The sequence below is a fragment of the Ctenopharyngodon idella genome, chromosome 7, assembly GCF_019924925.1.
Source record: "Ctenopharyngodon idella isolate HZGC_01 chromosome 7, HZGC01, whole genome shotgun sequence".
Taxonomy (NCBI): domain Eukaryota; kingdom Metazoa; phylum Chordata; class Actinopteri; order Cypriniformes; family Xenocyprididae; genus Ctenopharyngodon; species Ctenopharyngodon idella.
Genome location: NC_067226.1, coordinates 47532938 through 47559776, shown reverse-complemented (window position 1 = coordinate 47559776; position 26839 = coordinate 47532938). Strand labels below are relative to the sequence as shown.

Here is a 26839-nt window from a genome sequence, read left to right as displayed (position 1 = left end):
CAAAGTTCAGGTACAGAAATTGAAATCAATTGTAAAAACACTACATAGTATTATTTTTAAAAAATAAAACAGATTTTATAAAAAAAAAAATAAAGTTACAAAGTGATTCAGTCGAGAGCAGTGAGTGATTTTCTCTTTGTCATTTGTTGTTTGATTAACAGACGGCAGCAGGTTTATTAGGCCGCTGTCACTTTAAGACCGAATATACTGATACACATCTGATTTGTTTTACTGTTTACGTTTACTTAACACATAACTGACTGTGTTTACGAGGATATTTTGACAATTCTGAGTGTATTTTGAGTGTCCACGTGCAAGAAGACGCAAAAGAGAACTCAATTCAGTATTCGCACACTATATGAGATGCGGTTTTAGATGTGCGGATGCCGAATTTAATTCTGTGTCGGAATCAATAAGCAGAATTGAGATTTTAGTATCTAATTTCTGACCTCAAGTATCCGATTTCAGAATTGGAATAGATTTTCGATTCCCAACACTATATATATATATATATATATAAAAACCAGTTTTTCGACAGACCTATTTCTGACTGTTTTTTCTTGCGGAAGCGCAGGAAGGGACTCTTCTTCTTCTTTCCCTCCTCCTTCTCTGTCTGAAGTGTTTCTGTGGTGTCCGTGTGAATGTTGGGGTCCGGGTCGGTCTGTATCTCGGCATCAGTCGGTGATTCTGCCGCCGGTGTCACTGACATCACCTCCGTGTCGGGCTCTGGCTGTGCTCGACTGTCCTCTTCATCTGAGAGTTTCTCATCTCTTTCGTTCTTGCTCTTCTTGGCAGATGAAAGATCAGTCTTCTCTTCCAGAGGGCCCTCTTGGTCCCAGAGACCATAACGCTGAGAGAGGCAAAGACAAAAATGTGTATCGTGATGGATTACAAACCAGATGCCAAGTCATAATATAAGAAAAATGGTGTCTGTATATCTTAAGTCTTCACAGAAACTAAATCGTTAAAAATCAATTTCCCTAGGGAGAAAATGAATGCAGTTTTTACTTCCATACTGTACTTATACCAATAACTAGCAATAATTCTTAACTGTGCTTTAAAGATGGTGACCATTAGACCAACAGTTCAGCTAGTCTAGGCTTGTTTTTCTTTAGCAGGATAAACTGAATACCTGGAGAAGTGAGCGGTGAAAGAAGAGGGCCAGCAGCTGAAGCAAATCATAGCGGATGTAGTTGTCGGTTTTTTCCAGGCCCAGGATCCGTGGAGGGAAGAAGGGCTTGTCCTCGTTTAACTGCAGCTCATAGTCACTATTCCATGGGAAGAAGCCGAACTGAAACAAGTATTTGACCACCACCATGACCTGTGGGAAACACATCAGCCCAGAGTTATTATAGTTATTATAGTTCCAACTGCAACTGTTTAATATGCAGACTTTCAAAGCTTTCATAAAAGCTTAAGATTTGGTCAAAAGGTTCAATAAACTGTTCCATTTAAAAAATTTGATTTTTTTATTTCATATGTAATGCTTTACAAGTTGAATGTGGTCAAGCTGTTTTTGAAACATGGTTGTTGATTTATGTTTGGGCCTACAGTGACCCGGCCCTAACGCTCTGGGGTCGGCAAACATGCTGGCACGTTTTGCTGGATTTTTTTCACATCGCAGCAAAATCGACTTACAGAAACTTTTGTCATATAGATAAAAGTAATACATCCATTGAAGCTGCAGAATGTCTACATTTATTTGTGTGCACTCATAATAACAGCAAAAAGACAAGCTTTTGTGCAACTTGACCAAAATGGTCCACTAGGTTAACCTTGGCCCACCACCTAGATCATGAACCAGCTGGTTATCAAACTGAATCCCCTAAGCATGATTTGACAATAAAATAAAAATAAAAGAGTAATGGAAAAATGTTTTTTTTTTTTTTGTTAAAGTAGTTAAAATAGTGTTTTATATATACAGTTAAAATTAAACGTCAAATAAAATAAAAAAGTTGATTAAATATTCAAATTTATAATTAAATATTCAATAAAATATTCAATAAAAATCTAAATATTAAAAATATTCTAAAGATTCAAATAAATGAAAGATTTTTCTTTTTTTATTATCTGAAACATTAAATTACCAAGTCAATTTTACAATTTTTTTTTTTTTTTTTAGATTTGGTCTAAATCTTCAATAAACTGTAAAAATTTTTACTTTAAAAACATAGTTTCTATATACTGTATAAAATAAAATGTAAAAAAAAAAGCATTAAATATAAAAATTAAATATACACATCTAAAAATCAGGAAAAATCTAATCTATAAATCTAAAAAATATTCTAAAAATTAAAATAAGGGTGAAAAAATATTTTTTAATATCTGAAACATTAAATTTTTTTTTTTTTTTGGTCTAAAGGTTCAATGCACTGCAAAAATTTTTTTTTTTTTTTAAATGATTAAAAAAAATCTTTATACTATATAAAATAAAATGTAAAAAAGCAATACATATAAAAGTTAAATATTACACAAAAATCGAAATATTAAAATAAAAACAATTTAAAAATATTCTAAAAATTAAAATAAAAGGGAACATTTCTTTTTAAATATCTGAAACATTAAATCAGTAAGTCAATTTTACAAAATTTATGTTTTATTTATTTTATTTTTTTTAGATTTGGTCTAAAGGTGCAATGAACTGTAAAAAAGTTTACTTTTAAAAAGTTTTTTTACTATCTGAAACATCAAATCAAGTAAATTTTTTACAAATGTTATGATTTATTTATTTATATTTGGTCTAAAGGTTCAATGAACTGTAAAAATGTTTACTTTTAAAAAGTAGTTAAAAATCGTGTTTTCTATATACTGTATAAAATAAAATGTAAAAAAAAAAAAAAAATGTTCTTCCCACCTCTGTGTAGACGATGGCCGTCATCCAGAACCTCTTGGAAGGTCGCGGCACAGACAGCATGGCCCAGAGAAAGACCAGAATGGGCAGCACCAGTGAGACGACAGAGGCGGACACCAGGTTATTAAGCACGATGATGAAATAACAGACCAGCTCAGAGTGAGCCGCCAGAACATTATAGAGCGCGAAGAGCAGCTTCAGCAGTCGGTTCTGAGACGAGTAGAACTCACGGCTCTGTATCAGCTCCTCAACACTGAACGGCCTGAAACAGAGACAAGCAACAAAACCTTTTAAATGTACTGTGTTTTACATGAAAATGAAGCCTATTTAGTACCTATTTAACACCATTAACTCTTTCATAAAAAAAGCAACATTTTGAACAAAAAGCTGAGAAAATCACGTTTTTTTCAAAGACTACAATGTGGAAAAGCAATGCTTTTATCGCTTGTTTCGCCTCCTTTTTTGCCTGTGTTTTGATCCGGAGATTCTGTACTCGTTCAGATGATGTGTAATAGCGCCTCCTACTGTATAACAGTAAAAATACAAAAGCTGGAAAATTGCATCAATGGCAGGGAAAGAGTTAATATATGTTTTCTCTGAAATTCTCATTACTGTAATGTCAAATGATGTGTAATAGCGCCCCCTACCATATAACAGTGAAAATACGGAAAGCTGTAAAATTATGTCAATTCGCGGGGAAAGAGTTAATACGTGTTTTCTCTCAAATTCTCATTACTGTAATGTCAGATGATGTGTAATAGCGCCCCCTATCGTATAGCAGTGAAAATATGGAAAGCTAGAAAATTGTCAATGTCAACTAACTCTCATTAGAGTATTAGACTGTTAGGGTTAGTAGAATAAGTTGACATGTAGTTGCAAAGTTACTTGTAGTTAGTAGAATATCTGAAGTGGATCGTTGAAATAAAGTGTAATCCCAAAACTGCAGTATAATTAAAAGAAGCTAATTGAGAAGACTTTCTTCAAAATATGATTTCTAACTGATCTAGACATGTTTTCATGAGATTAACCCTTTCATAATGGCAGGAAATTTTACAGTAGTGTCATATAAAGCAGCACCTGTCTGAAAGCAGTTCACTGGCGGTTCTGGAGCGTCGAGGGCGGAGGCTGTGCTGGCTGTAAAACGGCTCTGTGTCGAGCTCTAGCGTGAGTTCAGAGGACAGAGTCGTGCTGCTGAAGTCACGGGCCTTTGCAAAACCACCCAGAGTCTCCAACTCAACCACACTGCGAAAGAAATGGGATGACAGAGAAAAATATAAAGAAAAAGGCATTTTCTTGGCCTCCTGATATCTATCCCACTGGATAACCCACACTGAAATATCATTGGTCCAATGACAAATTGAACATCCTATCCAAGTAAGGAACTGAACAGGTCAGACTCACTTGATGTTGCTGCTAAAGCGAACATTATCTGTATCAGTTTCATCGAGACAGGTCTCGAGAGTGAGATTCTCACTGTCCTGTGAGAGCTGGTCATCCATGGTCTCTTTGGAGGGTCTCTGTGGACGGCACAAACTTCATAAGAACAACGCCTGTTACGCACTGGGTAAGGTGTGTTTGGGTGAGTGACCCACCTGGCTGATGTTGTGAATGAAGAGGTAGCGCTCCTCACAGAGGACCGTGGAAGTGTCTACATACTGCTTGGTGAGCAAGTTAAGCCACATGGTGAATCCGTCCACCATGGCCAGGAAAAGCACCCACAGGAACTTCAGTATGTCCAGAATCCTCTGCACTACATCACTGCCAGTGCCTTGAGATGCTGTAAAATCAGAAAGATGCACTGGGTTGTCATGCGAAATTCAAGTCCCTAACCTGTTTTCAGCTGCTTATGGTTAGGCACTAATAAATCTCCATTTACACTATATGGACAACAGTATTGGGACACGTGACCATTAGACTAACCGGGACTGTAATGACGTTACATTCTAAATACATAGACATTAATATGGAGTTGGTCCCCCTTTGCAGCAATAACAGCTTCCACTCTTCTGGGAAGGCTTTCCATGAGATTTTTGCCTATTCATCCAGTAGAGCATGATGTTGGACGAGAAGCCCTGGCTCACAATCTCCATTCTAGTTCATCCCAAATGTGTTTGATGGGGTTGAAGTCAGGGCTCTGTGTGGGCCAGTCAAGTTCTTCCACACCAAACTCATCCATGGACCTTGCTTTGTGCACTGGGGCAGTCATGCTGGGATAGAAAAGGGCCTTCCCCAAAGTTGGAAGCATAGCATTGTCGAAAATGTCTTGGTATGCTGGGTTACTTCACCCCAAAATGAAAATTATCCCATGATTTACTCACCCTCAAGCCATCCTAGGTGTATATGACTATCTTCTTTCAGACGAACACAATCAGAGTTATATTAAAAATATTCTGGCTCTTCCAAGCTTTATAATGGGAGTGAATGGGGCTCGAGATTTTGAAGTCCAAAAAAGCAGATCCATCCATCATAGAAGAAATCCATACGATTCCAGGGGGTTCATAAAGGCCTTCTGAAGCGAAGCAATGTGTTTTTGTAAGCTTAGTTTTATAAACTGAAATATCTGGCTTCCAGCAACGGCTGTATTTGAGTCTAGTTCCAGCAGAAGAGTGACCTCTGACCCAACGTGTTGACGAACACAGAAGTGCAGAGAATAGAGCTGCTCGGCCATGGAAACCCATTCCATGAAGATCTCTACGCACTGTTCTTGAGCTAATCTGAAGGCCACACGAAGTTTGGAGGTCTGTATCTATTGACTCTGCAGAAAGTTGGCAACTTCTGTGCACTGTGCGCCTCAGCATGCGCTGACCCCGCTCTGTGATTTTACGTGGCCTACCACTTCATGGTGTTGTTCCCAATTGCTTCCACTTTGTTATGACACCACTAACAGTTGACCGTGGAATATTTAGTAGTGAGGAAATTTCACGAATGGACTTATTGCACAGGTGGCAACTTATCAAGGTACCACGCTTGAATTCACTGAGCTCCTGAGAGCGACCCATTCTTTCACAAGTGTTTGTGGCCATGGAAGTGATTGGAACACCTGGATTCAGTGATTTGGAGGGGTGTCCCAATACTTTCGGCAATATAGTGTATATACACACATACATATATATATATTCCTCACCCAGAGCTTACTTACCCACATCGTCTCCTTCCTCTTGAACTTCCTCCACTTCCTGGGAATCCCCAACATCAAAAACCGCTCCACCCTCCTCAGCATCACCTGATATCCATTGAGAGAAATAAACAGTCAATATACCACTGTAATAAGAGGAAGTGTGGAACTGGTTGATTTGTCTCTTTGTATATACAGTATATATCGCTGCATGTTTCATATGTCTGCGTTTAACCTGAAGCCTGAGCGATTTGTTGTTTCTTTGCTTCTGCTCTCTGCTCTTTCTGTCTCTGCTGACGGTCTTTCAGGGCTTCTTTTGCACTGGTGACCCAAGCCTGGTACGCCAGCTGTGGGAAACATTTTATACACACAAACTTTACACACGTATCCCTGCAACAACTGCCTTACCAAACATATAACAGAGTACAAATTTAATGCAACTCGTGTCACCTGAAAGGCAGTCTGTCTGCGAGGTTTCTGTTCCTCCTGAAAGGATTCATCTTCTTCTCCGCTGTCGGACTCAAACATGTAGTATTCCCCAGAATGCAACACTAAAACAAAGACATTCATTCATATTTAAACTCCAGCAGCACTGTTGCATTCTGAATCTCTGTTTGCTTCCCTGAAAATGTTCATTTTGTAAGACTGCCATCTTTGCCATCTTTATATGAAATGAAATGATTTGACAGGGATAAGCTTGATTTTCAGAAAGATCGTATCGCAGCTGATTGTGAATTTACCAGTCGCATGATCCATCCAAGGATACTGCCATCTATTGGACTTTGATGACTTCCTCTTTTTCTTCTGTTCCTTAGAGTCTATGAAAAACACACACACATAAGGGATGTGTGGCTGATTTTCTCATTTCCTAGCTACAGATTTCATGCATCATTCCACATCACTTGTTCAGACTTTTTTCAAACCACAGCTGATCAGAGTTATATTAGTTTAAACGGTAATGCATTCGTACTTGTGGGCTGCTCCTCTATATCAGAAGTTTTACGTCCTTCCTTGTACTTCTGCTGTTTTTCACGTATGCGATTCATCCTGAGGAAATATAAAGATCGAATATACAGAGAGACTAGAGATCGATAAGTTATGGAAGCTTGTTTCCACCACGGATTAAAAAAATAAAAAAAGGTAATTGCAACTTTATTTCTCCGAATTGTGAGTTTGTATCTTGCAAACGTAACTTTTTTCTCCGAATTGTGAGTTTGTATCTTGCAAATGTAACTTTTTTTCTCAGAATCGCAAGTTTGTATCTCGCAAATGTAACTTTTTCTCAGAATCGCGAGTTTGTATCTCGCAAATGTAACTTTTTTCTTAGAATTGCAAGTTTGTATCTCGCAAATGTAACTTTTTTCTCAGAATCGCAAGTTTGTATCTCGCAAATGTAACTTTTTCTCAGAATTGTGAGTTTGTATCTCGCAAATGTAACTTTTTCTCAGAATTGTGAGTTTGTATCTTGCAAATGTAACTTTTTCCTCAGAATTGTGAGTTTGTATCTCGCAAATGTAACTTTTTCTCAGAATTGTGAGTTTGTATCTTGCAAATGTAACTTTTTCTCAGAATTGTGAGTTTGTATCTCGCAAATGTAACTTTTTCCTCAGAATTGTGAGTTTGTATCTCGCAAATATAACTTTTTCTCAGAATTGTGAGTTTGTATCTCGCAAATATAACTTTTTCTCAGAATTGTGAGTTTGTATCTCGCAAATGTAACTTTTTCTCAGAATTGTGAGTTTGTATCTCGCAAATGTAACTTTTTCCTCAGAATTGTGAGTTTGTATCTCGCAAATATAACTTTTTCTCAGAATTGTGAGTTTGTATCTCGCAAATATAACTTTTTCTCAGAATCGCGAGTTTGTATCTCACAAATTTAACTTTTTTCTCAGAATTGCGAGTTTGTATCTCGCAAATGTAACTTTTTTCTCAGAATTGAGTTTTTATCTTGCAAATGTAACTTTTTTCTCAGAATTGAGTTTTTATCTTGCAAATGTAACTTTTTTTCTCAGAATTGTGAGTTTGTATCTCGCAAATGTACATTTTTCTCAGAAATCTGAGTTTGTATTTCGCAAATGTAAATTTTTCTCAGAAATCCGAGTTTGTATCTTGCAAATGTAACTTTTGCAATTCTGACTTTTTTATAAACTTGCAATTCTGAGAAAAAAAATTCAGAAAAAAAAAAAAGAAAAAAAAAAAAAAAAAATCACAATTACCTTTGTTTTTTAATTCTGTGGCAGAAATAAGCTTCCATATGTAGGACATTCTTTTTTTTTATTCATTTATTTTTATTATGGCAAATAAAAGGACAAAGTGTTAACTCACGATTCCTTTAGCTGCTGAAGTGACTTCTTCTCTGTCTGCTGATAGAAATGCATGTTCTTGATAATGCTGGCTCGGAAAAGCTCGAAACCCCTTAATGCACAGACACACAGAAAATAAACTTTATATGTTAGAAACAACCCAGTTTATTCACAGTTTTTGATGCATTTTATTCAGCTTGAAAAGTCAAAATTCTAAACTTCATACTTTGAAAATTGCAACAGATTTCAGTGTGGAAACTTTTGAATTCAGCTTGGCCTAGATGCATTTTTGATGCCTAACGAACATGGCAGCATGGTTGCACCACATGGTAAAAAAAACTGTCAGTAAATATCTGCACAAATGGTAAAATCATCTTTGTTGATAGTCATTCACTTGCTACCACTTCTATTTTGCTTCTTTACACATCAACTTTTAAGCATCAAACAACAGAACACTTTAGGGTCATAAGAAAGATATCTCAACTAGGAATCTGACTTTGAATGGGTTGCATGAAATAACTGCCCTTTCTGATGTGTCCAGCAGGGGCCGCACTTACCGAGAGGCCTGTCGCGCTGAAGCTTGAAGGTCTGCAGTTACATGCAAGAAGTAAAAACTGAGGAAGACTCTCCTCTGCAGCAGGAGGAAGAAGAAGCAGATGCTGTCCCAGATAATGCCGGCCTCTTCCACAGGCAGAGAGCACTCTGTATTACACACTGATGTAGCTGAGAAAGAAACACACACACGATTACATTTGACTGTGCTGTGGGTCTGTGATTTTAAAAATGTTGTGCACATGTCCTAGGAAAATACAGTAAATAAAGACAAATAGAATTTTAAAACATTTTACAAATATTACAAGTGTTGGCCTGCTGATAGTGTTCAAGAACCAAGTTCATCTTGTTACTAAAAAACACTGTCATCAAATAATTGAGTATATTTTCATAATTTAACTTCCCCTCCCTCTTGTGGTATCTCTTCTCTTCTCTGATGACGAGGGCGGAGCAACCTGTCAATCACGAGATCCACCAATAGCAAACCACATCCATCTAATCAATTCCCCACAGACAAAATCAAGCCCCGCCCAACATTTGTTCTTGTTTGAGAAGCTGTTTCACTCGGATATATGGCACAATAGGGAAGAAAAGACTAGTGCAAAATCCGACTTTAAGAACACTGCTGGCTATATGTTATTATCCCTTACTCATATAATAATATGACAACGTGCTTGACAACACAGATAAGAAGGGAAAAGTTGCTCTAGCACAATGCAGCACAAAACTTACGGTCATAGTAGCCTTTGACGGTGCACACCAGACTGAAGAGCTGAATGACCCAGCAGAAGTTCTTCTGCATGTCCACCACAAACACACAGGCCAGGATCTAACACAAGCAATAGGACTGTTTTAAAAAAGCTGCTCTCTTTGTAGTTGTTAGCACACACATTATATGCTTAGGTAAATGTTCACTCACAGACAGGATGTTCTTGGAGATGATCACAGCCACGTTGTACATGATGAGACAGTCCCACATGACCAGCCGTGTGCGTGACGGCTTGATCAGCAGCCGTGTGCCGAATAGCAGGAAGAAGAAGCAGGCCATAAGATAACCCAACCCAAACACACTGATCCGAGTTGCTCCGGTCACAAAAACCACCGTCAGCACAAACCAGAACATGTACCGGAACACCAGGACCTTTGCCATGTCCAGATAGGACCTGCAGCACAGAGAGAGAGAGAGAGAGAGAGAGAGAGAGAGAGAGAGAGAGAGAGAGAGAGAGAGATAGATAGAGAGAGAGATAGATAGAGAGAGAGAGAGAGAGATGTTATATTTTAAATGACCATATGCACGCAATAATATAAGCAAGCTGGAAAACTTCTGGTGAAATGTCACTTGTTGGTGTGTTGGTATCTTCAGTGTCCTGAGGTAGCTTTAACAGCATCAATAGTGTAATACTTAGTTTATAATCAGAATACATACAGTCATTTAAATAGTCAGGCCTGGCATTAATTAGTTAATTAGTTATTTAAACGTAAGATGACATAAAAAAGACGTGTCTCAGTGTTATTCCTCGGCAAAATTCAATTCGACCATCAGTTTTCACACAAGAAAAGTTGTTGTTTTTCCATGAGATTTTGTGAGTACTTCATACTTCACCTTAACAAAGGTGAAGTATTTTTAAACCTAGTGATTTTATAATGTTTAATATTTATTCAAAAGCGAAACTGAGTGAAAAACTATTTCAGGAAATGGCTAATATATGGTCCTCTGCCGCCATCTAATGGTTATAGTGGTAATTAATGTCTTTTTCTTTCTAAATAAAAGTGTTTTCTATCAAATGCTGGATTTCCTACATCTTGAAACATTCGGTTTTACAAATAGGGACAATCTCAGAAGGATGAATAAAATAATATATTTGGTCATCACATTAAAAATAACATTTGAAGCGCTGGAAGAATGCTAATTAGACACTGCATTTCTTATTCAAATGTTCCCATTAGCTCCGTCTTTATTGCAATCAACAAAACTGGTTTATTGGCAAATTAGGCAAGTGTGAAAACTGCATTAAAATATAAATACAACATTAAAGTCAACCATTGATGGTTTTGTGTCGATGTACAGCGAGTACAGAATGACAGATAACAGTTCACCGGAAATTGTCTTATCGAAAACCAGGAAGTAAACGTGCATATGTTCAATTAGGGCCATCAAGCGATTACAATTTTTTAATCTAATTAATTACATGAAGTGCCTATTAATTAATCGCAAATTTATCACACATCAATTTTGGCTGAGAAATGACCTCCTAAAAGATCATTTAAAGTCATTTTTGTGAAAAGCTTTGAACAGACATTACAAAAAGTAGCTTTAGAAAGACATATTTTGATTTCACATAGCATTTATTACACAAACTTTTAAGGCTACAATGTGGCCATACCATTTTTTTTTTGAAGTGGCATTTAGGTATATTTACACAAACTCTGTAATGCAGCTCAGAGGTGGCATGAATTTGAATGAAAAGTGAAATGATACACTAAATATGAAACTAAAAATCACCAGTAGGTGGCAGCGAAACACTGTCTTAATGAGTGAGTCATTGAATCATCAATTCAACCGATTCATTCAAACGGCCGTCACTGAATCGATTACTCACTCGATTCGTTAAAAAACGCAGTTTTGCTGTGGCTTTGTTTGGAACGAAATATAGCAAAAACAGACAATATTGTGTCTAAAATGTAACACAATATTAACTTCTTGTTTACTGAACTATTGTACAAAATAAATATTACATTTGCAATCATGCTGATATTCGTGAAAAAACTGCACTCTTGCTCGTGTGATAATGCTAAACTATATCATATGATATATATATATATATATATAAAATGACTAAAATCGATACAGGGACATTTTATGCTCTCATATCTTGAATTTTATTGGAAGTTGTTGCTCTGCATCATGTTCGTAACTAAACTGCATGCAATGTAAAATGTTAAAAGTGTTAATTTTAATGTTATTTTTTCCATAATTAATCGCACCAAATTAATGCATTAAATCGGCCCTATGCAAGAAATTCATGAAGTAGATCTATTTGAACAATCTATTTGTAATTGTTACATTAATTATCTAAAGAACGGTTTCACACTGCTCTCACTGCTGTTTATAAAAACAATAAGTCATGTTAAAGCTCCTTTTGCACCAGATCCCTGACAAGTAAAGCTGTTTTTATTTCTCATTCATTACTAATGTACTTACCTGCAGTTGATGAAGTTTGGGGCTGGGTTGAAGGGCATATCCTCCATTGGGTCCGGGTTGTCTTTGTTCTCTCCCCCCATGACCATCCACTCTTCCTTTCTCTCATTTTCGAACACTGTCCACTGCTGGGAGGCACACATCAGCAGAAGGAAGTCCGCTGCAACAGATCATTTGCAAACATTTTATCCATTTTGGAGTCAATATAGCCACCTTATTTTTCAATGCGGAAGTAAATGATTTCCTGTGAATTTGTGAGATTCTCATTCTGGTAAAAAACTAGAAGAAAATCAGTGTAGTCACAAACTATATGAACTATTTGTGGCTTAAGTGTCTGAATACTTTTTGAGGCCATTATACTGTAGGTTGGAAAACTGGTGAGCAATTATATTGTTGTTTTTGTTGAAGGTGTCACTTACATATGAGGTTCCTGGAGTTGGGGATGGTGTAGAAGTCAGGTAAGTAGATCCATTTAACCAGAGCTGAGTGGATAGTTACTGAGGTTCTCCATCTCCAAGGGTAATCTATAGCCATGTGAGAAAGCTCAGGTTACCAGAGTCAGGTGACTTACCGAGAAAACTAAAGAGACACAGGATGTGTTCTTGTAATTAATCTGTGATAATTCTTGGTCACTGTACACAAACATCAGCATGATGTTTTACTGTTCTGTACCATGACTCTGATGTAGGGTTAGTTTAAACTAGCCTAAAGTGGACTGGACCTGGCAACTGAGCGGATTTACACTGGTCAGGCTGGTGCAAAGAAGAACAGTTCCTAGCAAGCAGCTTTGAGCCTAGACGAATGAAAGGACGTTTAAAGGTGAAGTATGTGGTTTCTGCGACACTAGTGGCTCCTAGCGAAATTACAAAAATACAGCATATTTTGCAAATGCCCCTTTCGCGCGTTGCGCTTCCCCAACTCAAACATTACAAACAAAGCTCTTATGGCGGTTTGTAAAAGCCTTTCCCCACAGGTAAAAGCAGGTACTTTTAATACTTGAATACTTTTACCTGTGTTGTTATGTGTCATGAGTAAGCAGTTGTCATGTATAGGTATGCAACGGCTTCACAAACAGTCTTTTCACCACACAGTATCATTATTTCTGTCTTATAATAATTTAAATTATCAGAGAAGTACTGGGATAAAAGTTTATAGTACGGATATAAACACTGATGTCTATGGTAGTGATCAAAATAGAGTAAATCAACTTTTGAAAGTAACTTGATGCTTCAAATAAAGACTGTATCAATTACATCGTTACACCAGTAGGTGGCGACAAGTGACCGTTACAATGCCATTGAAACACTCATTCAAGAGATTTGTTCAAAAATGCTGATTCATCCAGTAAAGTGAAGTCTTTATAAGTGAGTCATTGAATCATTAATTTAACCTGATTAAAATAAATGCACTCAAATTAATCAAATATATTTTAAATAGACTGCAGCAATTAACATTTTGTCAGAATCTCTAATAAATTATGTATTTTTGTTTGGTTGTCTATTCAGAATCATGAGAGAATCGTGATTTTTTTTTTTTTTTTTTAAAGTAATACACTACACGAATCAGTCAAAATTGTATTTTTGAGAGAACATTCAGAAAAAATGTGAAATAACTAAGCATGTAAAAATAAACACTAAACATAATATGCTATTTTATAAAATAGATAAAAAGTGCTGCTTTATGCTGCTATTTGTGCATGTAAAACTAAACCTTGTGGTATTTTAATGGGTCACAGACACTTCTAATTCCATTCTAATTTAACCTTTCAATCTTGTCGGTTGAATGATAATGATCGGTTAAAAGGCATTGGCTGTCATTCAGGAAAAAACAAGTAAAATGAACATCCCTAGTTCATATATTTCAATTGTCAACTAAAAATTTTGAGATCTGACCACCAAAATCTTTACAGCGTGTTTGTGATGGCAAGAAATAACAGTTAAACCAAAACAGGTGTCGCACTTTACCATCTAACAGGGGACCAAAGGCATTTTGTTTAACAAAATCACTATTCATTGTAAAAAGTGCTGACCTGCAGTTGTTACCTTAAAGAGCTATTTCTGCTTGATTTAACCCACGACACCTGTTTGGTTGCCTTTACATTTAGCAATATTTCACATTCTGACTATCTTTGAATGTAATGGCAATGTTCATAATAACACTAAAACACCAGCTCTTGCCATAAAAATACACACTGTAAAAAGATTTTGGAGGTCAAAACTCAGTTTTATGTTGATTGTTGCATTGAAAATCTTCAGTTAGTTCAACTAAAGTGCCAAAGTTAATAGACATTCAGTTCATATTACCATAATTAACCTGTTAACCGATAGTAAGAATTTTGACCTATTATTACTAGCAGTAAACAGTTAAAAAAGTAATTTAAATAATTTTTTAAAGTAATACTCTACATGTATCAGTTTCAATGTCTCAGCAATTCTCCAGAATCATGCAGCTCTAGTATAGTGTATCTGGGTAAGGCTGAATATACTTACAGTAACAGTATAATTTGTTATCATTTATTCATTTGTTAATTAATTCAAGTTATTAGAGGGGTTTTAAACACTTTAAAACAGGTTGACAGACCAGAAGCCCAAACATCCAGACACTGTTAAAAACAGTCCATCATTTAAAAACGCGTCTCAAGAGTCCTGTGTTCTGTACCATTTCATTGCTCGATGTTGAACTTTTCTTAAAACCAAGAATGCTTTTTGTGTTTCTGTGCAACCCATATATTACTTTTAAGCTAGATAAAAAGAATTGCTGTTAAAAGTGATATGGTGCTACTAATAATCATCCAGACATCACTCACCTATACAAAGCGCGGGAGGGATGCCCACACACAGAACGTACTGGTATATCATGAAGACAACTAGAAACAGGCAGTACTTTGACCAGATCTTGGCAATGGCTGCTCTGCGTCGCCGCACCAGGATGGCCACCAACCAACAGCCATGGATAATAACCAGGAAGTTCATACGCTGACCAATGACATTCACAGTCATGAGGAAGCAGATCTAGATGTAGAAGTGATGACAAAGATTATCATCAGATTTCATATTTGTGCTTTGATAGCAACTAATATTGTTATAGCAAGCGTTTAGTATTTCTGGTCTAAGAGGAACTCATACCTCAAGGCCAAACTTGTAGAAGCTGTAGTTGAGCAGGTATTTGATGCAGTGCAGGAGACTCTGGTCCAGCGTGTCACGGATGGCCTGGGGAAAGATGACTGGAATCGCAGGAGGTGAGCGCTGCTGTTGTCTGTAGTGATGTATCTGGTGCCGGTACACTGTCGCCTCAAACACCAGCAGCATCAGGACCAGCAGATGATCCTAACCAGACACAACACAGAGCTAAAGTGACCGTGTATGATGGAAAACAAATGATGATGTGTCACATTAACAGTATGACATGAATAGACATTCTTCTGTAAATGGTATAAAGGAACTTGTATAACGTAACTCACAGTGTAAAGTGACAGCAGCCTAATAAACCTGCTGCTGTCTGAGTCCTTAATGTTAATTCAAACAACAAAAGACAACAATAAAATAAATTCCCCTCGAACAAAATCAAGCCCCACCCTACATTTGTTCTTGTTCCAGAAGCTGTTTCACTCAACATACGGCACAATAGGGTAGAAAAGACTAGCACAACTTCCGTTTCATGCCGACTTTAAAAACAACTATATAAAATGAGCCATATTTGAATATATTTCCAGGTTTCCACTTTATTATTTGGCTAGTAAAGTAAATTTCTGAATGTGTGAATGGTGAATCTCACCTTGCTGTATCCAAGGGCATTAGCATCTTTCCTAACACCGAACCATTTGGCTGGATCCACAGGCTCTCTGTACAGGGTGGAGTTCATCACTTCATCCGGCTCCAGACTGCTCTCATTGACCATTGGCTACAGATACGAAAAGAGAAAGAGTAAACACTGTGTCCCCACCAGCAAGAAGATATTTTTCTGTCCTCACTGAAAGTGAAATGTTTACCAACATAATGTCTTGTCGCTACATCATATTTAGGACACGTCACAATTACCGAATGGAAAGAAACAAGCTGGCAAGAAATACAAGGGACATTTCAAATCCGCTAGGCCCCAGTTAGGCAGTGAGGCAAAATCCTGTCAGCAGAATAGACTAATTACTCTGAAGAGGAAAGTTTAGCCATTTATATGTTGACAAGCCTTTTAAACAGCCAGCCTGAACATTTGTAAATCACCTGAGAGAAACAATCCACTTTTTCCCCTCAAACATCCATAAAACGCAAGACTAAATACATCAACTTTATCCACGCTTCAGGGTATTTGTTTAATTAGTGCTAAGTTTATGAGACCAGCAGCGAGACGGTGTTGCTGTTGTTAATCTTGGTACACGTGTGGGAGGAAGTGAACACTGAATGTGTTTAAAAGTGCCTGTGTAAAAGATTTTTACATTTTATGAAGAAAATGTGAGTACTTGCTTGTGCAAAAGTCATGATAATAGGGTAGTTGTGTCCACACTTAAAGTCTGAATTATATCTGGATCCCAAGATAAAATAGATATGGCCTTTTTATCATCTACAAGATACAAATTATATGTCTGGTTCTGAAAGATTATGTTTGAAAAATGAATAACGCTTCTCCTCAATAACCCACATGATGTGAGAAAACATGCATGTTAGTAGAATGGCGCAGGAAAATTATCAAAATGTTCAAGTCCAATAATCTTACAAAATTTGTTTTGTTTTAAAACATTTTTTTGTAATTTTTTCTCACACACACAAAAAAACAAACAAACAAAAATAAGGCATTTTCAAAAAACCTAAAAAATGTCATCTTTATTATCGCCATTGCAAAATTGCAACAGCATTGCAATACTTGGTTACAGGGTTTGATCAAATTGTTAGAGATTTTACTAGTTTGTTAATATTGCGGTATGCAAATATATCCGTGTAGCAAAGAACTAACATTCTTAACACTTTAAAGTGATAAAATAACATGCATGAATGAGGAAAATAAAGAGCGGACATGCATGATGTTAAAAAGGGCGTGAAAAAAGATCTCAATGCATTACTCACGCTGACCGATGTAGTGACAAATTGGGTCCCCCCTGAAATCAGGTCTCCATTATGACCCACGTGATCCCACTGGTTCAAATTGCTTTTAATAGGCGCTCTCTTTAGCGCCTGATTACAATTCATACAAAATCATGTTATGATAAATGCTGTTTCAACTACGTTATAATGACCATTTATGTCTGTATTAGTTAGCTTATGTATTAGCATAGCATACATAATACCCGATTAGCCTGATAGCTTAGTTTATACACACATTTGCAATTACCATTAATGTATTCACAATCATCTTTAATGCAATTATGTATTAAATTAAGTGTTAAATGTCCAAATATTTCATTAATGATGTTCAACTATTTACTTAATAGCCTATTGTTGTATTATTATTTAGAATATATTTAGAAATTATTTTCAATTGGTTTTATTATGCACTAATTTGTTTTTTTACGCATTATATAGTAAGCTATGTGCATTTTAAATTAATATCATTGGTATATACGTAGGATAATAATTAAAGGACAGTTTGTAAAGACCTGATTTCAAGAGGGGATTTCATGACACAGACACACACATCAAATGCATATTAGATCCATGCATTCGCTCTTAAAGTGACAGCCGCCTAATAAACCTGCTGCTGCCTGTGTCATTAATGATGATCAAACAACAAAAGATAAAGAGAAAATCACTCACTGATCTTGACTGAATCACTTTAGTAGCTTTAATAAGAATCAAAGTAAGTTTAATTCATACAGTGAAGACTATGCAGTTTGTTATTTTTACATTCGAAGATTCAATTTTTTTACATTCAAGCATGAAAACCTATTCTAGTAGATCCCAAAAAGGGCATAAACAGGTCCACACTTCTAACTAACAATGCATAAAGTGTGTGTGTGTGTGTAAGCATGCGTGTTTGTTCTCTGTCTCACCGCGGTGCAGTTGTTGGAGTACTCCTTAGGGTTGACGACACTGAGCTGGTACAGCATCTTGCAGACGATGATGACACAAACCCAGATGGTGGAGAGACAGGAGGCCATGGCTCTGAAACGGCCGTAAGGCATGGCGAAACTCCACAGCACCACCAGCACCAGGTTCATCGCAGATGGCTGTGAATGAAGGGGGAAACGAGAAAGTAAAAACAAGGGGAGGAAAGTGTGAAACACTGGCATATTATCACCTCATAACATGATAGACAGAAGCAGATGGCCGTTTCTCCGGTGCACAGTGAAACTACATAAACAACTGCAACCAACATGATGAAATGGCCTTAATATGAGAGTGTGCAGACCTCCAAAAGTGCCACCCAGACGACAAAAAAAGCCACAATTTTGACGATGTGCAGCTCCAGTACTCTCCAAATGAAACTCTGGACATGGGTCAAGGTGTCAGAGAACTTCCTGGACAGCACCATTAGTCTGTCCATCACCAGTCCCCACTTGCTGGGTATCACCTCTGAGAATGCAGCAAGAATTCACACTAAAATTAGGAATGCATGTCGGTGACTGTATGGGCATTGACTAGGGATGCATCGATGTATTGGCAAATAATCGGAAAAACAGACTGATAAAAGCAATTATTTAAACTATTGCCATCGGCCTATTGTTTAAAAACAGCCGATAATCAGGGCCGATTATATCCTGTCAATCAAAAGGGGCGGAAAAATGTGTTCAGACTGCAACTCATACTGTGTGTGAAGAAAATGGCTCTTATGTTGAAGTTAATGTGACAATAATGCATTAACAGTTAAAAAAATATTACGTTAAAGAAGCTCTATTTGACCCTATGAACCACACATAGTTCAGGGTTGCCAGATCCACACTTTTTCCCCTACACCAAACATTATTTGTATCGCCTCCCATCTAATAATCTCAAAGAGCTTTGTGCTTGTTACTTGTGATAAGAAACAAAGTCCCAGCTTTCAAATTTTGTTAATTTTATTATGAAATTCAAACGATAAATGGCGTTTTGACGCTCTTAAATGTGATGTCACAGATCGCTGTAGAGCCTCAGATTCTTTTCTTCCACTTTACTACAAGTTACAGCACGAAAAACATGCATGAACATCAGAAGGTAAGTTGAAAGATAGAGTACAACTTGCTGAAATGTACAGTATCTTGTCTCAAATAATTGCTAAATAAATAGCAGTTGAATATAATGGTTTGGGATCAGTTGTTCATTTAACCTCTAATATTAACGTAATGTACCAAATGAGAGGGTCCCTGTATAGTTTACAGCATTAGATGATAAATAGAGTTTTTTTTTTTTTTTTGTATCGGTAGATATCGTTCTGAAGAATCGGCGGAGAAATTTAGTATCGGTGCATCTCTAGTATTGACCCATATTAAGTGTAAAATTCCTTTCATTGAGCTCCATCAGCACAGTGTTCATGACTCTCACCGTCAACCTCTGATGGATCATCGCCCTGATCTGTGATGAGATCTTCCTCCTCAGATCTGACTTCCTCTGTGGATCGAACCATATCCGGGTTCTCTATTCCTCTCTTCCTGTGGGGAAATTAACATTGATAATCAGAACATTTCTTGAATATCTCAAACATTTCTCACAGAAAGCAACAAATCCTCTGGGAAAGCGTTGGATTTAAATAAATATCGGCAGAAATCGCACTTTTATTATTTTAAATATATAATTAAAATAATGTGTTTTAACACGTTACATGTACACGTGCTATAGTCACATACCAGTTATAATAGGGGGTGCACACTTATGCAGTTATGTTATTTTAACTTTTTTTCTATGTGTTTTTTCTCTGAAATGTGTCACTTTGGATTTTAGTGGCATTGCATAAGTTGTAATTTCATATTAAAGGTGCAAAAGTTCTGAGATTATTTTTTTTCTACATCACAAAAACTGGAAAAAACAAACGTCAATTTAAAAAAAAAAAAAAAAAAGAAAAAAAAAAATGGTGGAACAACACAATCTCCCGACTTGTAACTGCTGAAGAAGCTATTTGGGAGCATTTCGGCTATCTAAAAATGACTCAAGATTGGTTGAAGACGGGTATCCATGAATGTTCTGTGCTTCTGGTTCCTGATTTTCAGTTTTTATAACAATGAAAGAGTTATAATGAAAATTTAAACAAATGCGTATAAATAGCATTCAAATTTAATTGCATGATATATCAGCCACCATATCGGTAACAGCCAATATATGTTCATTATGATCATATTGATATCAGCCCAATAAGAAAATTTGGCCAGTATATATTAAAGCTGATAAATAATGGATTATTTCCTTCAGATTCAGATGTTCACTGTGATGGGTTTGAATTGCTTGAAATATAATTGGAGTCACATTTAAAAAAGGAAGTGCAACATGTCATAAAGGCTACATAAAATTATTATGAGAACATTATAATTTTGTGCTTGAGACATGACTTCAATGGTGAAACTTTTGTTTTTGTAATCAGGCTTTTGTTCAGAGGTAATGCTCATGCCTGTGGATGGGAGTGACGTTCTCCAGATCGGTGATCTTCATGAAGGGCTTGTGGAAGTAGTGCAGCTGGAGAATACAGGCCAACAGGAAGAAGCCTGGGATCAGAATACTGGTGAAGAGCTCCGATAGTTTAAACGTCTCCAGTCCCACATCGGCCAACCTAAAGATGGAGAACCACATGCAATTATCACATGCATGCAATCAACATTATAAGGGGCTATATGTAAGATTTTCATGTATTCACATTTTTATTGACAATGTGTAAACAGCTTGTAATGAAACTTAAAACAAACAAGACCTTCCCAACCTTGTCTATGTAAGCCTGTAGGCTAATTTTTTTTTTATTTATTCACTCACACACCATTTCAAACCCATAGGACTTTCCATAGAACACAAAAATAGAAGTTACATAAAATCAATTTCACATGTACGCTACGTTCTTTCGAAGGTTTTTTTTCCACTTTTGGAGCTCGAAAGTCCCAAACTCATTCAATTTCATTGTGTTGAAAAGACCTGCAGGAACATTTAGGTAAATTGTGTCTTTGTCAAAGTCCTCATCCGCACTGGATTCAGAACGATGATCAAAACAGAATGTGTAGATCGAGTCCATCAACACCCCCAAAGCTTCACAGTTGTTTATCTTCACGGGTTCAACGTTTCATTCGGTAACATTAGGCAGTTTTGATTTATATTCTGTTTAATGTAAGCAACACTTCTATCGCTTGTTTCTGCTTCTTCTTTGTTTGTGTTTTGATCAGGAGTTTCAGTACTCTTTCAGAAGATGTGTAACAGCGCCCCCTACCATACAACAGTGAAAACATGGATTGCCAGAAAAACTCAATGGCGGGGAAAGAGTTAATCATGTGAAACACTTGCAAATAGTAAACAGGTAAGCAGGAGACATACTGCTCTACTGTGAATCCAGTGAAGTTTCCCCAATAGCCTGGAAAGTCCTCAAACTGAAAGGTGTATATAGCAATGAGCACCACCATGGTGTAGGCCACCACCGTCCACCAGAAGGCCTTCAGCAACCTCCTCCAGAGAGAGTAGTACACCTACAGAGAGAGAGAGAGAGAGAGGTGGTTCAGCTCAGTTTTATGAATAAACTGAGTGAAGATCATTATTTGTGGGGTGGTAAAAGTGTACCTGGTACAGGCACAGGCAGAGCAGAAATAGCAGCATGTAGACGATCTTGTAGGCTACGAGCTTTTCTGCGAAGCTGACCATGATGAACATGCCTCCGCACACGTAGATCCAGTACTTAGCGTACAGACTCATCACCATCCCACCCAACACCTTCAAAATCGACTCATTTCGCCCTGTGCTCTCTGAAAGAGAAAAAGAGAGATGCTCACACTTCCCTGTCTGTGGTAAAATATGAAGGAGGACTCAAATTCACTGCAGAAAAGCACTTTTTGATGGTTTATTTCCTAACACTCTTAAAAATAAAGGTTCTTTATTGGCATGGATGGTTCCTTTAGGAGCCTTAAACCTCCATAGACCCTTTCCATTGCACAAAAGGATCTTTACAATGACAAAATGTTCTCCAGATTATTAAAGCTTCTCACACTAATATAAAAAAATGGTTCGTTTAAGAACTGTTCACTGAAAGGTTCTTTGGGGAACCAAAAATGGATCTTTAATGGCATCACTGTGAATCCCCCCTTTTACAAATGTTTCATAGCTCTTCAGATGACTTGGAATAAAACGAACGTGTCATTGACCTACTTTTACAGTACTTACATGATGCTTTATTTTCATAACAGCTCAACTGTCTTTGCTTTTTTTGTGGAAAAGCTTTAACAATGTACAAAATTCCTCCTTTTGATTTCTACAGAAGACATATGATTCATACAGGTTTGGATTGACATGAGCATTAAATAAATGAAGACAGAATTTCCATTTTTGTTTAAACTAGCCCTTAATTAATTAATTTGAATTGAGTGTGAGAAAGAAATGGGAACAGTAGATGAGGTGGAGCAGGGAGGGAATTATGAATGCTTTAATAATTATGACTAATAGACAGCGGTTAATGATTTAATGTCATGAACTTTATCAGAAATTAATCTAATGTTCTTAAAAGTCATGGCTTTGTGGTTAGCGCCAGTGTTGCCAAGTCTGCGGTTTTCCTGCGGAATTGGGCTACTTTAACACTGTCGCCGCGAATTGTTTTTCCATGTCCGCGGGTTGAAGCGACCTCAAATGACATGACATTTTTACCAGGGGACACCACCGACACGCGATTGGGCTAGTTTTGAGTAGCAATTGGGCGGGTTTTGTTGTGAAAACCTGGCAACCCTGGTTAGCACACTTGTTGAGTTAATTCTTCCTCAAAATCACTGATGTCTACAGTAATAAACTTTATCAATTACATCATTACACCAGTAGGTGGTGACAAGTGACTATTTAAAATGTATTTGTCATTGAATCATTCATTTAGGAGATTCGTTCAAAAATTCTGATTCATCCAGTAATTGAACAAGTGAAGTATTTATGAGTGAGTCATTGAATCATTCACTCAACCCGATTTTGTCAGAACCTCTAGTAAATGCCATGCTATTTTGTTTAGTCGTCTATTCAGAATTGTGGGAGAATCCTGATCTCTATTTTAAACACTGTGATTCTCAATTTCTCCAGAATCATGCAGCTCTAAAGCATAGCTAATGATGTTAATAGTGATGTTCACCTCCAGTGGTGACCTCCTGCAATGGGACAGCCATTCTCTTCTTCCTGCTGAATGTATCCTTTACCGACTGTCTCAGCAGAAGCCAAAATGTCAATGTGAACAGCAGCTGAGGATAAAGAGAGAGAGTGAAGCAATATTTACACTTTCCTCACAGTGTATTGAGTAACATTATGACTGATCATGTGGTTGGATTGTGTAAAAATGTAGCAAGTGAATACAAGTTTTCCCATCTACATTTCTCAGAATCTTCCAGGTTTATCGCAGCCATCTGTATCCCAATACATAAAGCCATTTATAATCTGAATATCATACAGAAACTCTATGCATTCTTTACTGGAAGCAGTGTTTCCCAAATACAAAAACAATACACATTTTGGATGTCTCCCCATCAGTTTCAGGTCTTGAGTCTGCACTAACGAACCATGTGTGTTCGACTAGGAAGATTTTGAAAATGTTGGTGTGTCTCCAGTTAAAGGGTGGGGAAACACTTGCTGCATCCCAAATCGGCTACTTGTACTGTGCCCTAAAAGTATGTACTGTTTTGGTGAAGAAAAAGTGCATAATTTTGAGTGTGTAGCAGAATAGTACGCATGCTTTGGGACAAACTACTTCATTTTTAACACTTTTTATTTGCGTTTGTAGTTCTAATCAAATCCTAGTCCAACGAGCAATGGGTTGTGGGCAATATTAGCCGTTAGAGTATGTATGAATCTGCACTTCGGATTCTAACTGGAAAAAGTAGACCATCCGGGTATCTTTGGAATACTCATTTCAACATACTACAATTTGGGAAACACTAATTCTAATTTTGAATACTATTTAGGATGGAGAGTATGCAAATTGGGATGCAGCGACTGTCTTAAATAGCTGTTAAATAAACAGCAATTGTGATAATATTGATTATCCACGAAAAACAACTTTGAATGATCCCTTGTTTTCAGTATGAGGCACTTAAAATGGAAGTGAATGAGGCCAACTTTTGGAGGATTTCAATGCAGATATGTGAAGCTTATGATTTTATAAAATCACTTCCACTTCTATTTTCCAAGTCGCATAGTATTTGAGCTGTAAAGTTATTTTTGTTAATTTTACAAGCAATTTAGGGTTTTAGGTATCATGATGTTGCAATATTATATACCACTTTATACAGAAAAGTTTAATGAGCATTTTTTATTTATCTAAAATCATGTTCAACACACACTGTTTATGTCTTGTGGCTATACTTTTGAACCAGTGAGAATTTATAATCTAAAACTGGCCCTTTTTCACTTCACGGATTGTGTTCGTCTGAAAGGATGGCTTGAGGGTGAGTAAATTATGGGATAATTTTCACTAGTTTTCGGTGAACTATCCCTTTAATTTTGACATTGGGTCAGAGGTCACTCTTCCGCCAGAACTCAACTCACGTATGGCCGTTGGCGGAAGCCAGTGATTATAGTTTATAAAGTTATAAATATGGATATTTTTCTTACAAAAAACCACTGCTTCATTTCAGAAGGCCTTTATTAACCCCCTGGAGCTGGATTACTTTTATTATGGATGGATGCACTTTTTTTGGGCTTCAAAATCAGAAGCGCCATTCACTACCATTGGAAGAGCCAGAATATTTTTTAATATAACTCTGATTGTGTTCGTCTGAAAGAAAATCATAAACACCTAGGATGGCTTGAGGGTGAGTAAACGATGGGATAATTTTCATTTTGGGGTGAACTATACCTTTGATTTAAGTGGTAATCAACATATATATATATATATATATATATATATATATATTTTTTTTTTGTAATATCTCAACTTTTTTTTGCCTGTAATTTACAATAATGGCATTCAAAAAATACATTTGCCAGAGCTTCAGTGTCCTCACCATGGCTCCCAAGCGCAAACAGGGGTAGTGTGCTCGATCCAGACCCAGCTGGCGCAGGCTCATGGTGCCGATGTGCTGGGGCAGTTCTGTTTCTAGGTCCATGGCCCACACATACTGCAGGCAGCAGAGAACCAAGCCATACAGCAGGATGAAGGGAGAGCAAAGAGCAGCAAAGTGTTGACGTGCCCGCAGCATCCAGATCAGACACGACCACAGCAGCAGCACAAACGTCAGCCAACTGTGGTATGTTATACTCCACACCTGCAGGGGGCAAGAGCACGGAAATGTTGTCATCACATGCATCACAGACACATACTTGGATGGATGGATGGATGGATAGATTGTTTTAAGAATATTTGTTTTACCATCATGGCGATGAGGGCACAAATGTAACTTTGTTGCAAGATCATTCGTCCCACCAGACGAAGAGGATTGTCGGCCACAGCTTCTCCACTGGTTCCTGCACAAACACACATTACAGGTTCAGGCACATAACTATATTATGTGAACTGGAATCTTCTGTGTAAACAAAAGTAAATGCACATTTCTTTCCCTACCAACGTCATGTTGGCTTGAGCCGTTGGTCACGGGTTCTTTAGAGACGTCTGATTCAGACAGAGGTGAGTCTCCCGTGGTCAGAAGCGTTTGCTAAATCAGACAAAAAGCAAACATGATGTTTCACAGACTGACACTTATTTTGATAATCAAATAATCTGAAGATTATTTCTTTGATATTTATTCCTCGTCATTATCAGATAAGAGGTGGTTAAAGGTGAGAATATTCAGCACATTTGCTTGACATAGTAACAAATTAAACACTGTTAAAATCAATAGATTATTTTGACTGCAAGTAATATATGCGATATAGGTGAAGTTTGTGAGTGCAGGGGGAGTGTCCTACATGGGCCTGAAATTGTTTAAAGGGGTGGTTGATTATGATTTGACTTTTTTAACTTTAGTTAGTGTGTAATGTTGCTGATAGAACATAAACAACATCTGCAAAGTTACGACGCTCAAAGTTCAATGCAAAGAGAGATATTTTCTTTCACAGAAATCAGTTTTTAAAGACTAGAACAAATGGATGGTAGGGACTACAACAAGCTTCTTCCCAGGTTGGTGACATCACAAACCCCAAAATTTACATAAGCCCCGCCCCCGAGAACACACAACAAAGGGGGTGTGGCCATGTTGGGCTGCTTTAGAGAAGAGGAAGAGTTGTAGTAGAGTGTTGTTGACATGCCGTCATTTTACGCCGGACTGCTTCACAAACGAACACTGGATTTGCACAAAAGATTAACATGACAGCACATGCTCATTCTAAAAGTTGTAACTTCTTCCTGAGTCTCTCCATCAGATTCTCCAGCTTTGTTGTTGTTGAGCGACCGAAGCGCGAGCTGTTAAAGCTCCGCCCTCTTCTGGAAAGGGGGTCGGGAGCAGCAGCTCATTTGCATTTAAAGGGAAACAAACAAAAACGGCGTGTTTTTGCTCACGCCCAAATAGGGGCAAATTTGACAAGCTATAATAAATGATCTGTGGGGTATTTTGAGCTGAAACTTCACAAACATATTATGGGGACACTTGTAAAGGGGCATTATAGGTCCTCTTTAAACTTTGTTTCAGTAAACAAATAAAATGCACATGTTTATGTGAGTAGAACGATGTAGAGACTAATAATATCTCATTAAATATTACATATGTGCCCCTCAAAACACAACAGTGAAACTCCTCCTATAGTTTCATGTTGGTAGGTGTGTAACTGTGATGATTC

At 37.2% G+C, this 26839-nt stretch overlaps 1 protein-coding gene across 1 annotated transcript in view; it reads right to left on the bottom strand.

Annotated features, from left to right (window-relative positions):
- piezo1 (piezo-type mechanosensitive ion channel component 1) overlaps window positions 1-26839 on the bottom strand; it is a 101472-nt gene that overhangs the window by 12209 nt on the left and 62424 nt on the right. Inside the window, exons 10-39 of the mRNA XM_051901052.1 lie at window positions 25629-25719; window positions 25437-25531; window positions 25072-25332; window positions 23208-23313; window positions 21668-21849; window positions 21428-21576; window positions 20523-20681; window positions 19466-19572; window positions 18357-18520; window positions 17998-18174; window positions 15795-15920; window positions 15146-15346; window positions 14827-15031; window positions 12440-12544; window positions 12024-12180; window positions 9741-9984; window positions 9554-9650; window positions 8827-8992; window positions 8292-8381; window positions 6937-7013; window positions 6707-6784; window positions 6417-6517; window positions 6202-6313; window positions 5991-6074; window positions 4444-4628; window positions 4253-4368; window positions 3929-4093; window positions 2855-3113; window positions 1133-1321; window positions 541-850 (exon numbers count right to left, since the gene is read on the bottom strand). Of these exons, the coding sequence (XP_051757012.1) occupies window positions 541-850; window positions 1133-1321; window positions 2855-3113; window positions 3929-4093; window positions 4253-4368; window positions 4444-4628; window positions 5991-6074; window positions 6202-6313; window positions 6417-6517; window positions 6707-6784; window positions 6937-7013; window positions 8292-8381; window positions 8827-8992; window positions 9554-9650; window positions 9741-9984; window positions 12024-12180; window positions 12440-12544; window positions 14827-15031; window positions 15146-15346; window positions 15795-15920; window positions 17998-18174; window positions 18357-18520; window positions 19466-19572; window positions 20523-20681; window positions 21428-21576; window positions 21668-21849; window positions 23208-23313; window positions 25072-25332; window positions 25437-25531; window positions 25629-25719 (4558 nt within the window). The remainder of the gene's footprint in view (window positions 1-540; window positions 851-1132; window positions 1322-2854; window positions 3114-3928; window positions 4094-4252; window positions 4369-4443; window positions 4629-5990; window positions 6075-6201; window positions 6314-6416; window positions 6518-6706; window positions 6785-6936; window positions 7014-8291; window positions 8382-8826; window positions 8993-9553; window positions 9651-9740; window positions 9985-12023; window positions 12181-12439; window positions 12545-14826; window positions 15032-15145; window positions 15347-15794; window positions 15921-17997; window positions 18175-18356; window positions 18521-19465; window positions 19573-20522; window positions 20682-21427; window positions 21577-21667; window positions 21850-23207; window positions 23314-25071; window positions 25333-25436; window positions 25532-25628; window positions 25720-26839) is intronic.